Source organism: Emys orbicularis, chromosome 2 (assembly GCF_028017835.1).
Source record: "Emys orbicularis isolate rEmyOrb1 chromosome 2, rEmyOrb1.hap1, whole genome shotgun sequence".
NCBI lineage: Eukaryota > Metazoa > Chordata > Testudines > Emydidae > Emys > Emys orbicularis.
In genome coordinates, this window is record NC_088684.1 from 232873863 (window position 1) to 232891445 (window position 17583).

General features: G+C 37.8%; 2 protein-coding genes across 2 annotated transcripts; both read left to right on the top strand.

Annotated features, from left to right (window-relative positions):
• Window positions 1–6065: 6065 nt before the first annotated feature.
• Window positions 6066–7684, top strand: HOXA9 (homeobox A9). Its single transcript, XM_065398145.1, has 2 exons — window positions 6066–6618; window positions 7446–7684. Exons 1-2 carry the CDS (start codon window positions 6066–6068, stop codon window positions 7682–7684), a joined length of 792 nt encoding a protein of 263 aa, XP_065254217.1.
• Window positions 7685–15001: 7317 nt separating this feature from the next.
• HOXA7 (homeobox A7) lies at window positions 15002–17171 on the top strand. Its single transcript, XM_065397703.1, has 2 exons — window positions 15002–15374; window positions 16300–17171. The coding sequence occupies exons 1-2, from the start codon at window positions 15002–15004 to the stop codon at window positions 16581–16583; spliced, it is 657 nt and encodes a 218-aa protein (XP_065253775.1). The 3' UTR covers window positions 16584–17171.
• The last annotated feature ends 412 nt before the right edge of the window (window positions 17172–17583 follow it).

A 17583-nucleotide genomic window follows, 5' to 3' on the forward strand; every position in this document is an offset into this window, starting at 1 on the left:
GGATATAAAAGATCTCGTGTTGCTTATGGACTAAATTATTACACTTCCCTCTGAATTTCACCCACTCTGTCTGGTTGTAGATATTGACCATAATGTAGTTTTGCTTAAATATGTGGAATTAGTGGATTTTTGTCTATACATGACGTTACCGCTGGTAACGCATGACAAGCACACAACAATCCCCCCCTGTCTTGAGAAAAAAATAGTCCCTTTTGCTAGCTAAGTTCATTGAACATCAGAAGGACTTGCTGAGCCAAACAGCGAGGGAGAATGTGTCCGTCTATCCTTTATACTGTGAAGTTACATGCATTAAAAAGGTCAAACGTGTAGGTGCAAAAAGAAATAAAGAAGGGGAAAATATAAATACAGATATGTATAAAAGTCTATTATTATAAAAATGACGATACTGGTTTAAGCAAATGCATTCTATCATTATTATAAATGTTAGTTCTAGCTCTATCTAGTACTTACCTTAAATCGGAATAAATTAATATTGTAATGCTGCTGTGCGTGAAAAGACGATGTTTATGTTCTCATAGAAGAATAAAAGACGTGGAATGAATCCTTTTAATTTTACCTCTTTTTGTGACTGTTTATCCTCAGGTTCTACTTTATGTCTTCAAGAACTTTTACAACAGGAATAGTTGCCTAAACACCCTGCAATTACTTTAGGAATCTATTTAAATATTACCTAGACGGTCGTAATTTGTCTGGGCCATATAGCAATGGTGCAGTAAGGTTTGTCGGCTTTTGTTCAGTTTTATGACTTGCTAGTATATCTGGATTGTTGCTGTCTTGGACGAGTGGTTTCAGTTGAGTGAGGAGCTGCATAGACAGAGGAAGCAAATTACTATTTCTTGTGTGTAGCGTATTGATTTTTTTTTAAAATAAAACACCTTGAAATATGCTGATGTTTTTGACTCCAAAGGACGGTGAAAAATCTAGCTTTAGCAGATGGCTCAGAAGAAAATCATAAAGGTGAGCACATGTAAATGAGGGTATTAAGGTCTTGTTCTTCTTATCAAACAGGTCCTAGCCACTTTTACACATCTGTATCCTCTGCCTTTCTACCTGTCTGCATGTTGTCAGGCTTATTTAATATGCTTTTTCTTTCCTTGCTGCATGTTTAAGTATTAAAGAGTTTTGCACTAGGGGGAAACAAAATATAGGGCCTGAATAACGGCTACAGCTAATTCTTTCTTTCGGGGGGAGGGGCGGCGGAGATAGACTTAACCCGGGCTTATGGCGAGTCTTTAGCTTTTTATGATGTACCATTACGGCGCACGGCTTTTCTTCACTTTTTCATGTGCATGGAGAATTAGAAGAAAAACCTCACAAGAGAATATTCCCCCCCCCCCCCAACACACACATTTTAAAAAATCCTAGCCAGATTGGAGTCGGTGACCGGTGTAGGCTGTGGGGGAGCGAGGGGAGGTGGAATGTTTTGGTCACATTCTTTTATTTTTCTAGCGGGATCCTTGCGTAAGGAACACGGCTATGGGGAGCGTAATAATTAGAGCGCTGAGAACTGTTCTGTGGTTTAGGTAGTTTCATGTTGTTGGGGCTCCACCTTTCTCTCTGCAGCACGAAACTGCCTTAATTACTTCAGTTGAAATCATCACCAGGTATGATAGTGCGAGCTGGTTTACTACCGAAGAAATCTTACAGCTGAAGCTATCTGTAGGCGTCAAGTCCCAATGCCATTGTTTCCTATCAGCAACGAAGGTTCATTCACTTCCCAGTAAACATTGCAGCCAAGGGGGAAATCTTGGGGAACTCTTCAAGGTTAGCTAGTTCTTGAGTAAGCCTGCTTGCTTATGGAATTTTTAAATATATCTTGTCGTCTCCATTCAAGGTCAGGTGCGCTTTACATTCTGCTCAGCAATTGTTCTGTTTTTTTTTTTTTTTTTTTGGGCTGGATTTTTTAAATGCGTTACAATTCAATTGCGTGCCAATATTCATACACTCTGTCATCCTGAGTCCTTGCAATGTAGCGTCAATATAAGTAAGCAAAGGTAGCGACTGCAACCAGACCAGAGACGGAGTCTCATTTTTTTGTTAAGATATTTTATGTCATTGTGTCACCTTTTTTTTTTGCCTGCACACTGTTGTGTTATTTCGTGTCCATCTCAGCCTTGAGTGTATCTAAAATCTAAGTCTGCTTCTACATATGTCCAGGGATTAATCATATATTACACAAAAGGACTTTACCGGAGGTGAAGGGGTAACCAGAAGTGATTTAAAATTGGCCAAAACCCATTTCCCTATAGCTCACAAGGCCTCGGTTACGATCATTATTACAGTGTGTCCAGGCGCCGACATTCCATTGAGGCTGAATGAGCAACAGCGACCTCACTGGGCCTTGTGCAGGGGATCTAGGGCTGCCGGCTATTGTGTACATAGACCAAACAGAAATAGGAGCTGCAGCCCTTGTTTAGATCACAGGCACAACATTTATCCTTAACGTACATGATCGAGATTTCTTCTGGCTGCAAGGACTTGGGAAGTATTTGAAAATTGAATATCCTTTTTGATCATTCGTTTTTAAACTTTTCAGGGCTCATATAGGCTACAGTGAATAAAAATAGTTTGGAAACGGGATTTTCACGGATTATGTAGATGTATTATAATTAAATTCTCATAGGAAGGGATGCATTTACAAAGAAAGAGTCAAACCTTTAAATTGCAGACATATGACTCTGAGTGTATATGTCTGTATACACACTGTATGTATGACGATGTATACTTATGTGTTTGTATCTATCTATCTATCTATCTATCTATCTATCTATCTATCTATCTATCTATCTATCTATCTATCTATCTAAGTTATAGTGTGTGTACATAGGCTTGCCTCTGCTTTATTTAAAATTTTCAGTGTATAATTCTAATTTCATGAGCACTTATCTCAAGTTCTATACAAATTTCCATTTTAAAATTTCTGGAACTGGTTAGTTTTCAACTGGTTAGTTTTCTTTAAGAGGCGATCCAGCAATTCCCAGTCAATCAAGACTGAAAATTCCTACAGACTATTTATCCAAATGCCAAAGCCTATATGCAAGCTCTATAGTGCATTAATAGATAAATTGCATTTACTATTTCCCTTCAGTTAAAAATAGCAATATCCTTTCTGTTACATTGGGTTTAAAAATCGTATCTAAATTGCAGCTTTAGAGTTCTGATTATACAGGTATGGAGGACAGAACCATTTTTAAAATTACTACAGATAAACTGTTTCTCTTCTAAATACCCCGAAATACCATATACACAGACCAATTTTATATTAATTTTTCCTGGTGGTGACTAACTGTCTACGTGATTATGTTTCTTATAGTTTAAAATTATTTGTGATGCAAACTATATCAAATTAATAATTTCAATACCCTGATTATCAGAACTTAAAATTGATTAAAAAAACTCGCCATAAAAGGGAAAAAAAGAAAGGAGAACATATTGAGTGTGTTAGTCAGAAACCTGCCTGAAAATAGCGTTATTTATTATGTATTATTATTTTAACTCTAAGTGTCTTTCAGTCTCCTAATGCTCCTTTAATCCTGCAGCGAGCAATTTTCGGAATACATAGGGTGTTTAAGAATCTGCCATATTATTTTACATTCTGTCTATGTATATAAGTGTGAGCAATCAAAAATGAAACACGCTGCAGCTTCAGTACCCAAATTCTAACACAAACATCCAGGACTCCTGGAGTTAAGATTATTTTTCTTACTGGAAAAAGGAAGTTCTGCAATCACAGTTCACCCCAGTTGATTCAATAATAAATACATATGACGTGGAGTTCCGTCTTTCAGTAATAGACATAGACTTCTTTTTCTATTGCGGTATGTCAGTACATGCATGAAAAAAAAAGCTATAATGAGTACATATAACTTTATTTGCATTAAAAATGTTGTAAAAGAACGGATTGCCATTCGCTTGGGCAATCTCTAGGGGTTTTTGGTTTTTTTTTTAGGTTTTCTGACTAATGTATTAAATAATAGTTTCATATAGCTCTTGTGATTTCAAATCAGGATAGAAACTGTTGTTAAAAATTACATCTCTGTAAGCTTCCTGGTGTAGTTGTTGGGAAAAGTTGAAAAGAAACAAAAACAGAGCGCGCGCGAGAGACCAAATAGTGATGTAAAACTAATGAGAAACATATTTTTGCATGCAGAATATTCACACATGAATTTAATTATTACGCAGTTGCTCTGCCGTTTGCTGGGCTCTATGCTGAATAATATTTTTCAAATGCAGTTGACAGAGATGTTTCCCCCCTCCCATTGGTCTCTTTTTCCTTGCAACAACAGGAAATAAGCAGCACACACATAAACAGAAGAAGATAATTAAATCAATTGTCATACTTTCAAATGTTTCAGCCATTAGTTTAATTCATAACACTGGACTTGATCTGGGAGCCGTATCACTTTTTTTTTTATAGGACTGTAACCCTCCGCTTAGTTTTGATGCTGTAGTCTGTGCACAGAAGTCAAAGAACGTGCCAGCAAATACCTAGATTTGCACATAAATTTGATTAATCAGAATGTGATACAACATAATGCAAGTGCCCTTTTTACAGTACAACTGAGAAGAAGGGTGCCTTTCGGCGATGAGGAAGAGAATGTTTTCCCCCCTGCTGCTTTGGTGCATATTTAAGAATTAATCGTCTTGATAAACACTCCTCCCCCTCCTCCTCTTTCCCCTCTCTTCCTCTCTTGTTCTGGTTTAGCTCCGTTCTAGATATAATATTAGCTACATTTCAGGAAGGCAGGTCTAAAAAGCTCTTCTGTGCAAACAGACGTAAAAGTGGAAATAAATTCAAACAGCTGAAATACATTCAAACAATTTGGTGGAGAAATCAACCACTGTATTTGTTCTATTAAAGTCGATTTTACTTCACTCGCTTTAATTATACTTTTCCTGTGATAATTGTGTGTGTGTGTGTGTGTCTGAGGTGTTTTAATATAATGTAATTGGCAATGTTCCAGAAGTGCATATTCGTTCAAATTTCCTTTCACACCTTCTATTAAAAGATAGTTTCGAAATCCGGTAAATTTACCAGGAACACAGTGTTTATAGTATAATTCAAATGCATCGATTAATTCTTGTGTATCTGGCTAAATGATTTTTTTGGAGATTCTTATTGTGGTTTTAAATCTGGTGCATTCGGGATTTCGAACTGGAGTTTGTTGTCTTTAAATGTGAAAAAACAGTTGTTCAGAAAAGTCCAAGATCCAAGACTAGTTAGTGGTGTCTATACAAATACAAATTTAAATATCGATTTAAAATATTTCTATATTCCTCCTCTGGTCTGTGTGGTAAGGAGCTACTCTGTAGATTAGTTTCGGTAAGAGACTGTGATGAATTTGACTTTTCATTGCCAGCTCCAGTTAGCTCGGAACTAAACGGAACGGTATTATTTACAGTTAGTTCCCAAACTAAACACAATAGTATAATTTAACCTTTCCAAGCTCTCGTAAATTTTTACTGCTGTGAAACACAGCGATGCAAATGAATATGCTCATAGTTACTGACTTAATAACATGCCTGTGGCTCCCGAAACAATAACTCCTTATGAAATATAATAAATATATATTTAAATACAGTATACCGCAACTGCTATTTTGCTTTTTTATTACTTCAATTACTGTATAATTTTATGCGAAGGTCTCCGATCACAAGGTTTTTGCTGGGAACACGAACCACTGATGGGATGATTAATTATGATATAAAATAGTCCGCTTAAAAAGGGTAATAATACAAAATCTGATCTTTTAATCTCAGTTGGCCACAATTAAAACAAACTTTATAGTATAACTCAAATATCCCTTTGCATAAAAACATATGGCTTTGCTATAAAAATTATGACTGGAAAACACTGACCCATTAATAGCCTGCGGAGTGATTTATACTTTATTGTTCTGCTACCCTGCCATGTGACTCCGGCAACCAATGGGCTGACAGGCAGCCTTCAACTTATTAGGTGACTGTACTTCTTGCAAGGACCAAGTTGTTACATGAAATCTGCAGTTTCATAATTTCAGCAGGTCCTGCTCTGTGTTTGTTGAATGGCAATGTCGACTTCAGGGACGCTCAGCAATTATTATGTGGACTCTTTCATAATTCACGAGAGTGAAGACCTGGTGCAGTCCAGATATGCCTCTGCTCCACTGGCACCGCCAACGAGACAGCCAGCCCTGAGCGAGCACCCTGAATTCACCCCATGCAGTTTTCAGTCGAAAACTTCAGTCTTTAGCACTTCCTGGAACCCCGTTCACCCTCCGAGCGCTAATAATGTGCCCACTGTGTACCATCCATATGTGCATCATCAGGCACCAATGGCAGCGCCTGACGGCAGGTACATGCGTTCGTGGCTCGAGCCTATGCCGGGCTCATTGTCTTTCCCTGGGTTACCTTCCAGCAGGCATTACGGCATTAAACCTGAACCGCTCTCGGCCAGAAGGGGTGACTGTACCACGTTTGACACGCACACGTTGTCTCTGTCTGATTATGCTTGTGGTTCTCCTCCAGCTGATAGGGATAAGCAACCCAGCGAAGGTGCGTTCTCTGAAAACAATGGAGAAAATGAGACAAACGGAGAAAAACCACAGATTGATCCAAGTAAGTGCAACTGCAAGGGTAATGGACTTCAGGTCTCTGAGCAGGCTGCAGGGAGGTTAGCATCTTGGGCTAACTAAATGACTAGCAGTTGCCGTTGCTCGGGTGTAGTTCGATCTTAAAGGGAACTGTGCATGTCTAAACTCTTAAAACGTGAATTAGAATGCCTGAACGTCCAGGCACAACTCGGCCAGGCGTGGTTCCCCCGTGTACGTACTTTTGGGAAATCCTTAGGAAGCCTTGGCTTCTTTTGTCACGAGTATCTTGCAAGAAACAGCCCAGGGTAGTTACTGTAAGGATGAAAACAGAAACCTCTTCATTTACTTCATTTTCTTGCTGTAAATCTAACGGAACAATAGGCTCAATGTTAATGCACAAAATAATGCGTATGCAAATAAGGCGAATAAGCAACGGAGGCTTAATTGAGCCAGCTGTATAGTGACTCGCTATCTCCTTGAAACCTTACAGTGGGAACACGGGAGAAGGTCAGAATTAAAAACTGAAACGTTTTCCCGGTGACATTCTAAGCCCACTAGTCCTCCCCGGGCGGTGAGGAGGAGGGACAGTCTATTTTAAAATCACATTCTATAAACAATATCAAGGCTAGAGTAGGCGGGGGCTGGGCTTTTACCGCGTGCGATTCTATGTGACCTCTCCATGTGTCTGTATTTTGATTCCATTGTGCCTAACCATCCTGTATGTCTGCTGAAATGAAAGGAATGTCGTAAACCCTAATATCAGGCTACCTACGCTTTTAAAGTCAGGGCACCAAACTGTGGTGCGACGTGGCTTCCTCCCTCCCCTGAACTTCTCCTGCTCTTTTATTGTAGATAATCCAGCTGCAAATTGGCTGCACGCAAGATCCACTCGGAAAAAGCGCTGTCCGTACACCAAGCACCAAACGCTGGAACTGGAAAAGGAGTTTTTGTTCAATATGTATCTCACTAGGGACCGTAGATACGAAGTGGCGAGACTCCTTAATTTAACTGAGAGACAAGTGAAAATCTGGTTTCAAAACAGGAGGATGAAAATGAAGAAAATCAACAAAGACCGAGCAAAGGATGAATAATGAGGAAACACAGGTTACTTTTTTTTTTAAAGAAAATCCTCCCTCCCCCCGCTCCAACCCCACCACACAATGCGACTGTGCCCAGGCCTCGTTTTTTTGTCATGGCAAATTCTAATCGTTAATGTACCTTGTAACAGTAGCATTGAAATATCGGTTTGCCAGTGCTACTGCGGCGGTACCGTAATACTTTTAATTTTATAATAGGAAAGAAAAGGGGGGCATTAGCACGGAAGGCTGTTTATGGGCTTGTATAATTCTACCTGTTCTTCACTTACAAAGAAACAAAACAAAACAAAAAAAACTACCTTTTCGTAATGCACAACTATTTACGGACTGTAGAGTTTAGACTACGTAGTTAATTTAATTTGCCCTTTGCGCGGCAGAGAGAGGTCTGCTGTAATACTTGAACACTGTGTTTTATTGTGGTAATTATGTTTGTGACTCAACTTATGTGCTTGGGTGCTGTACCAGATGTGATTGTGAAAGCTAGAATTCAATTTGAACTCAGGTTGTTTATTATAAAAGTTGCATAGAGTATAGCTCTGTAGTGTAATAAGTCTTTTCTGTATAACTAGACAGTAAACCTTTGATTGTAATATCTATCCCCAACCTATATATAGAGATATCTATATATATATACCAATTTAAACAAACAAAAACAATAATACAAAAATCGCCGGGGTATCTAAGAATTATGGTTCTCAAACTATTACCAAGCAGGTCATTTTAGTATGAAAAGTTGATATATATAGTACTGTCATTGTCAGCTGTATATATAATCTATATATTAAGGAAAAAGTAAATAATCAGACTAGCTTAAATATTGTTTTTGCACCAGTAAGCAGTTATCAGATTTCGGAGCTATACATATATGTGAAAAGGGTAACTACCTATGGTTTACGTTTTAATTTTAATCAAATAATTTGAAGCTTATTGTAATGAAGTTTAATTTTATTGATAATAAATTATACACTATAAAAAGCTACATTTGGTTATTGTAGATTTGTATCGAATATAAAAATCTGGGAAGTTATGTTTATGCAGAACATACACTGTATATTTTGCAATAGTTACCTCATGGCCTACTGACCAAATTGTTGTGTTGAAATGATATTTAACTTTTTGCTAAATAAAATATATTGATTCTTTTATGTTTTGTGATGTTTTAACATTATTAAGAAGGCGCTCATCTGTATAACCCAACATAAAAACCAGTAGAAACTGCATGGTTAGAACAATTGTGGTAGGAATAGAAATTTATTTGATCCAGGTTAAATGCACAGATATATGAGTGCAAAACCTGTATAATAATATGTACTAATTTTCTTTGTTTAACCTACAGAGTGCATAAAAACACCCGGATACAATTATGTAATCCAGTGCTTAGAAACATAGTCAGGAAACCCTTTAAATACTATGGAGTGCATGCTTTGGAGTTAACGTATTTGAATAAAGTTTTTTTAAAAGAAGAAGACGGAAATAGTCAAAACTTTTTAGAGGGACAACAATGTAAATAGATTAGACATCTTAATTTTAGTTGGCACTGTAAATTACCCCATTATAAAATGGGCATAGCTAAACTGGCTGCAAAAGGTTTGAGAAACCCTCGCTTTGCCAATATATTAATTTTATCCCCTTCCATATATAATGTAATGTGCAAAATATGTCATTTAAAAAAGTTTTGCAAGCAGTTATTTTTCTTCTCCTTTATTTGCATCTGCAATTTTTCCTCTGAAGTGGCTTATGACACGTAAAATAAGCACATTGCGTTTTACTATCTCTAAGGGTAAAGGTTTACAGACAAGAAATGATATTATTATTTATGAAGTCTACTTTGGTCGCTGTTTTAGTCCAACTGAGAAAATGTGCCTCGCAACAAGCTAGTGCAAGGAAGCCAAATACATGAAAGAAGGTTTATTAAAGAAACTTTATTTCGGGTGAAAGTTATTTTTTTTTCCAGCTGAGCAACAAAACCAAATAGCAAAGATCGTGAGCCAGCTAAAGTTATCCCTGCTTTAGGCCGACATCTTACCGCCCAAAGAAGGAATCTTCCAAAATACGATCCAGAATGCACGTCTGCTCAAGACCAAGCAAACCATATTTGTAAATATGTAGAACAAATGCTTTGTGAGTGTATTATTTTTAAGACAAAAGTAGCCAGAACATTTATAGTCACAATTCTTGGCAGAAGATGTTGCTAGGAAAATTCAGAGCTATACAATGCAATAAAAGAAAATGACTGCTGTAACCGTTTATGGGGTGTAAAACGCTGCAGGGTTAAACACAAAATTTAGGGCGCTCGCAAGAAGCTTACAGAGGTGCAAAAGTGCGGAAGGAAAATCTTTCAGCCTCACTTCTTCTTCTTCTTCTTCTTCTTCTTTTAAAGAAATCTCTGGTAAGTTTTGATGGGTTATAATTAGTAAACGGGAAATAGTTTTGTTGCACACTCACACACAAAAAAAGACCCTAATTGATCCCTGTTCCAGTGTTTTGGGATGTTCGGGACGCCCTCTGTTGTTGCAGACAGAGGAAACTTCAAAGAATCAGCATTAAGGGTGTGTAATAAATGACGGGTCTGCAAACTGTCTGGAATTCGGCTCTTAATGAGTTTACAACTGTCCAGCCACAATTAAGATTTTCTACCAAAGCCTTTTCATTTGTTTTGTCTGGCTGTTTTAGATAAAGCGGGGGTGCGGAAATAACTACCTTTTATTAGCCTTCCTCTTCTGAAATCTAAGCTCGAAGGCGAACGTTTATCTTTAATGTATTTGTGACCGGAACATTTTGTATAATTGCTACTCTTTTGCCGAGCAGATTATTGAAGTATTCGCTGTCGGAGACGTAAACTGTTAGCAAACTGAAACGTTCTTGCATCATTTATTATTTGCAATGTCCCAAATAGAACAGCAGATGGCAGTATTATTCCATGAAAACATTCACAAACCCGCCATGAAGCATACTGCGAGAGCACTTGAAAGCTCCTAAAATGTCGACTTTATAGGAGAATAACTGGATTTGAAACAACTGATCTGATGTTAACCAAGGCCAACAGTTCTTACTCTGGGCTTATTATGAATGATGCTTCATTGAAAAATAATATAGTTAGTATTAGACTTGCTGTGCAGTAATTGAAAAGGTAAAGTTCCAGTCTCCGATTTTATCAGACGATTTATTTATTTTTAATTATCAAAGCATTAAAGCATTTCTAATTAGTTAACAAAAACCGCTGACGCCTTTATACACTATTCAATTCCCTTTTCACCTTTCCTTTTTTCAAAAATATTAGCCATTTTATCATTAACCCATTAATGTACAAGCAAACTATTCTGATTTCATTCAGGGCTCATGAGCGCTTTAATATTTCGGAGAAGCGGGGATTGAAAAAGTATTAACATAATGATTCGAATGTCATGTAGCGTTCTGTGGACGGCGGTGGTGTTTTTCATAATCAAGTCCATAACGCGATTTCACAAGACGTGGGCTTTGTATGGGGAACGAACAAAGAGTCAAACTAACTCCCAAATTCCCAAATTGCGTCTGATGAAGTGGGCATTCACCCACGAAAGCTTATGCTCTAATACTTCTGTTAGTCTGAATCTGTAAAAAGCAACAGAGGGTCCTGTGGCACCTTTAAGACTAACACGGCTACCCCTCTGTTACTTAATTCCCAAATGGAACTCTTCTTACTGAACATACGACCTAACCTTGTTCACTGAAGAAACGGCAAGGTTGCAAACTTTAATTTGAAAATTATTTACTGGCAACTGAAATTCTTCAACAGCTGTCTTTGATACAGTTAAAACATTGCTTGGGTTCCTAGCAATTTCAGCTCTGTGGGACCCGTTTAATTATATCATACAGATGCTAACCGTCCGATGAGATGTCTCTACACATTCATTCTTAAATTCTCGTGCCTCTTATTTTTATTTCCCTCGTTAATTTTAGTATTTATCCGTTTTGGTTTTGTTGACTGCGTTGTTCCTCGCTAACTGCTTTCATGGCGCAGTTTAGTGGAATTATGTTATCTTTTGTCAAATCAGTCGTGAAAACGAGAGAAAAACTAACCGAAAGAGAAATAAAGACAGGAACCCTCTAAACATGGTCGAAGATATTAGTGTTATATCTTTCAAGTTAAAGAAAACAAAGAAAACGAACCGCGCCTTAGGAGTCATCTTACTTAACTATTTTGATATATTTGATTAATATTTCTTTAAATTAAAGGCAATTTCTTGAAACCAATTCTCAGAATGAGCAAGGGATGTGGGGATTATGTTATTTTTTCCACATCACTTTAAGTATGTTAGTATTTTTAGGGTAAAATATAATTGAAATAGAACCATCGCTTTCTCAGGTTTCTAATAAGCCTATTCATATCGAATGTCTACATATATTCGTATTTTAAAATAATTATTTGATTAATTATTTTTCTTGAGCAGTAAAATTATACTGAAATGAACACGTGCTTATGTATTTCAAAGTAAGTAATAATTTGGCACGGTATGTCCCATTATCATATTGGATAAATTATAGTGGTAACATATTTTGAAACCACAGAGTAGTGTCCAGGGTCACAGTTACATCAAAATATTGCTTAACACACAACCGATAATCAGGCAGTGTTCCCAGGTTGCGTATAACTTCTGCGCACCATTTTATCACTACCTTTTCCATTCTGGGAAAAGCTCAGAATGCAATGAGACATAGTCCGGGTCTTTATTAGTAAAAAAGAAATAAATTCTAAGTTTTTTTTTAAAACATAGGAGGCTATTGTGATAGCTGAAAGCTTGCGATTTACTTGTCCACTATTTTTTTTCTTGAATGTAATAATTCACTAAAATGTAAAAGTTGCAATTTCAGAAATATGCTAAAGCACTATCCCGTGCAGTATAGAATGCAGCAGATTGACATGTTTTAGAGTCTATTCCAGAGGTAGTATTTTAAGGAGGCTTTTGTCGAATAGGTGCGGGGAAAACACTTTCCTGGGACTCCTGATGTGTCTTATTCAGTGCGAACTTGGTGTGAAATATTAATATTGTTTACAAGAGGTGACATTGGAAAGATGAAAGGAAAACAATCAAAGGTGGCGGTATCCATGTTTAATATCCTGATTACTTTTAAATATGTTTTAAGAAGCGAGACACACTTAAATGTTCTTTTTAAGGCTCCTCTATAAACTCCTGTCTTGCATTATCAATACCCAAGTCTAGACATTGGTTATGTTTGCTGTTTCTTTCTTCTTGCATCTTGGTATGTTGTCACCAGAGGAGCAATTTATTGGTCTAATGCCGTCTAATTCAGCCTCTTTGATCTTCTTAGTAGTCTTCTTGGTTGCTTCGCATTCGTTTAACTTCTTGGGCCTTTATTTCTTTCCAGAAAGTCAGTTGGGATTGTGATTCTTCGTTTTTTGTAATTAACTGTAATGCTGAGTAATATTTCTGAAACAAAATAAAGAGGAAGCTGTTTATTCAGATGCTGGCTTTAGATTGCGAATAATAACCTGGTTTGTACATGTTTAGCTGTTGACAAATATCTAGATGTAGTCACAACGTTTGCATACTCTTAACCACAAATATCTAGATGACTTCGCTTTAGTCAATTTCACTTGTTTTTCTCCGTACCCTACATGGGATTGTTGCAATATTCGCATATAAACAGTCCTCAAGCGTTTTTTTTCCCCTTAGGTTTTCAAAACGTGAACTCTAGGGTCCGTGCGAAATATCTCCAAGAACAATTTTAACTGGTGAGAAGTTCTTTGTACACAGGGCATTAAACTCTATAATTTAAAGGAGAATTTCCGGGGCAATTCCATTGTGCTTCTTCCAGTTTATGATGTGCAATATAGCAGGGCAGTAAAAGCTGTCTTTACCAGGACTCCCTGTCTGAGAGAAGGAAACCCATTTTATGATCCGTTTACAGGAAGGGTACGGTGCAGCATCCTCAATGGAAAGTCATTCTTATTGTTGGAAAGCGGAGTGTTTAGAAAATGAGGAACGTTACCCGTGATCTAAATGTAATGTTGCTGTCTCCGTCTTCGGATAGTAAGGTATGTACATTGAAAGGCAAAGAATGCATCAAACAATTAGTTAAGATCTGAAGCCCTACATGTGTGACTCCAGGACTTATCGGTTTTTAAAAGGTGTTCAGATGAGAGGTATCCTCTTTTTGCTTCAAGGGAACGGGGGAAAGCGGAATTATTCTGCTATTAGACGTAATGAATCCGTCAGGAATACAGTCGTAACAATACAGATTTAGCAACGGAGTATTATAAATAAAAAACGTGATCGATATATTAATTCACCTTTGAAATCGGAAGAGATGGACTAAGTTTCACACGCAAGGTTCGGTAATGTATGCGAGTCATTATTATAAGAGCCAAGGAGTATTAATATTCTTTCAGAACGGTTAGCTTCGTCCTTTGAGACATACTGGTTTGCAAAAGAGTTAAAAGCGGATTTCTGGAGCAACCCCATCCTGATCCATCTAGCCGAAAGCGATTAGCAGAATGTAATATAGCAATATTGTAATACATCTGTTAGCAAATTAGGGAATGCAATATATACTTATTTCACTACTGCAGAAAAATAATGCATGCGTGAGTAACAGAATTATTTAAACTTGTGTGTATGTGTGTGTGAGAGAGACACATGGTTTCAGTTTACTGCGGAGGCTTTTTAATGTGCAAGATGTGCTTTCCCCCCAAACACTAACTATTGATCAGCTGAGCACTGTAGCTTTTATTAAATAGAAAACCCTCCTACACATATTATAATATAGTTCAATGCTATGCGATCTCCACTTGAATAAAAAAAAACAGAAAGGAGAAGAAAAAAAAGACAGAAAATGAGGAGTAAACAGAGGCAGGGAGCAATATGTGTGCAGCCATACCTTGTTTTTCTAAACCAATACAGCTCTAGAATAGAGAGATCTGCGTCGCACAACGTGCGGTTTAAGTTTCATAATACAACCAAATAAATCTCTGTTTATTTTACTTACTATACTTTATAGGGATCTTACAAAATATCATCTACCATGTGGCACCCTTAACCAAAAGCCCCCTTGTCTTTAATTTGTTAGACATATATTTGATCCTCTTCCCCTTCCATTATAGGATATTGTGAGACACCCTGATCCATACCACCTGTGATGCAGGAGGAGATTGGAGGATGGGGTCATATGACTGGTCACGTGCTGGAGGCAGCTCAGTCCAAAAGAAAATGGGGTTTGGTGTAAATCTGGGGGTGTAATGTTATCATATATCACGCTACCTCGTAAAACCGACACTGAAGCCTACCGGACAACAAATCACAAGTCAAAATTATGAGTTCTTCGTATTATGTGAACGCTCTTTTTAGCAAATATACGACGGGGGCTTCTCTTTTCCAAAATGCAGAGCCTACTTCTTGCTCCTTTGCAACCAACTCTAGAAGCGGCTATGGACCAGGGGCTAGTGCTTTCACCTCCTCCATGCCTGGCTTGTACAATGTGAACAGTACCATATATCAAAACCCGTTCTCTTCCGGATACAGCCTGGGCTCAGATGCCTACAACCTGCATTGTTCCTCTTTTGATCAGAACATTCCCGTCCTCTGCAATGATCTAACCAAATCCAGCTGTGAGAAAGCGGAGGAAAGCAACCTGCACAGCCAGGCTGAGGCTAATTTCCGGATATACCCCTGGATGAGGTCTTCAGGTATGGGGAATGGAGAGGGCAAAGCTATGGCAGCCAGGCAAATGTGTAGCCGAAATTACTGTCAGCACAGCCTTTATGGTTTTAATTATAGCAGAGGCGCCATTGCGTAGAAAGCCCGTGGCATTGTATGTAAATGAGTATCATAAAACTTTTTATTGCTCAATTAATGGGTTCTATCCTCGTAAATTTATTTAAGTCAATTTGCTATGGAATTTTAGTATTACGTTTATTTGTGCGGGTTGATGTAGAAATATGGAGAGCTGGCTATGTACTCTGGGAGCCCACACGGGTAAGTGTTCCCCACCCCCACCCCAACAAAATGTACAAAAATCATATGTGGCGGAAAACGCAGAGGAAAGAGAAAAAGAGGGGCTCTAAAGAAGGGAGGAGAGACTATTTCAGAGGGGCAGGGGTGCTCTAGCTCACTGTTAGTGTGAAATGTGTCATCTGCCTTTTCTGGGGATCAGGGTCTGTATACGTGCGTAAAAAGGAAAGAGATCTGGAAAATGTGAGCTCAGTTCTTGAGTCTAATGCTAGTATGTGTCTATAATCTGATAAAAAAAGACCCTGGGACAAATAAATAAATAAATTGAAGTTTCAGACCCTGCCTTTCTTTTCCTTTGTGAAACACAAAAGTCTGGAGGACGCTGGAGAAACAGAGCCGGTTGTAAAGTTCATCCTTTAGGAAGTAAAATGTTTTTGTCTTTAATGTTTTCTCTCCACTTTGGTATATTTCAGAGAACTTAATTTGCCATGGTTGAGTTGGGCATGCTGTCTGAGAGAAATGCCTTTGTTAGGGGCGGGGGAATAAAGGAAGAGGATTTACTCCAGTTGCTTGGATGGCTGTTTGTAAATACCAACTTTCCATCGAACTGATTATCTTCAGGTTTCTGGCTAACTTCTGTGCCTGTTTGCCTGCTTTCAGGTCCAGATAGGAAGCGAGGTCGGCAGACGTACACCCGCTACCAGACCCTGGAGCTGGAGAAAGAATTCCACTTTAACCGCTATCTGACTCGCAGGCGGAGAATAGAGATCGCCCATGCTCTGTGCCTAACTGAAAGGCAGATCAAAATCTGGTTCCAAAACAGGAGGATGAAATGGAAGAAAGAGCATAAAGAAGAGAGCTCCAGCACTCCAGCGACCAACGAGAACACGTCAGCAACAGCGTCTGTGGAGAAAGTGGAAGAAGAGGAGGAAGAAGACGAGTAAAGCTCCCATTTGATGAAGCAATCTCTAGTATTATGTATGCACGTGACAGTTGTAAAAGCTCTCTTTAAAAAAAGACTTACTGTTTTATTTTAAAAATTCTGTTCCCTTTAATGAACATCTTGAAACCGAGCATTTTCAAACATTAAAAGGTCCCCTGATTTGTCTTCCAGTCCCCACCTCCCCAAACCTCCCACATTTCCTGTCCAACTTATTTGGAATCTCTCATAAGATTATCCTAATCATTTTATTTTCGTTTGCCCAAATCTTGGTGTATTTTGCATGGTTACATTTGCGTGAGAGAACTGCTACTTGCACATGCAGAAAAACGTTAACTTCCAGCATAACTACCTGACTCAATTAGTCCCAATCAGTTGTTAAAGGGTAAGTGCATTAGGGTCACATAAAAAAACTACCTAATTTAGAATAAATAGTTCTGCACTTCCTGTTTCCTTTTATTTCAAAGGATCACAACAAACAGGCAACATTAAACAGCAAGTGAAAAAAATCCTGTAAAAATAATGAAACAGAAACCACTACATCCTACAACAATTATTTGTACTACCTATTTTCCAGACTACCTATTTCTCGCTCCGCCTACCTATCTTCTAAACTATACTGTATTTTATTAATCAAAAGAAGATAACATACTAATGTGAATTGCAGAATGCTTTTAGAAACTTAAGTGTAGTCCTTTGAAAAGCAGGCATCAATAGCTTTGGTATATAATTTGGTACCGAAAATGCTGAATATATTTAAATTGAAAAAATAATATATTTATTCCAATGCAATTATAAATGAAAACCATATGCTGCAATATATCTTTCTTCTCAATCCTTTACTATTCCGAGTGAAGAAGAAAACACATACTAATATTGTACAAAGCGCTTTAATATCTTCTGTTGGCTTCTACCTTTTGAAGTACATTGTTATAGGCCGTTTTGTTTTCTAAGCTCATCCTACCTAATATAGCGGAAAATGTTCTTTAAAAAGTGAATTAAGA

Excerpts from the sequence above, each read along its gene's own strand:
- HOXA9 (XM_065398145.1), top strand. The coding sequence starts at position 6,066 with ATGGCAATGTCGACTTCAGGGACGCTCAGCAATTATTATGTGGACTCT. Across the intron at positions 6,619-7,445 it reads AAAACCACAGATTGATCCAA|ATAATCCAGCTGCAAATTGG; the intron begins GTAAGTGCAACT and ends CTTTTATTGTAG.
- HOXA7 (XM_065397703.1), top strand. The coding sequence starts at position 15,002 with ATGAGTTCTTCGTATTATGTGAACGCTCTTTTTAGCAAATATACGACG. Across the intron at positions 15,375-16,299 it reads CCCCTGGATGAGGTCTTCAG|GTCCAGATAGGAAGCGAGGT; the intron begins GTATGGGGAATG and ends GCCTGCTTTCAG.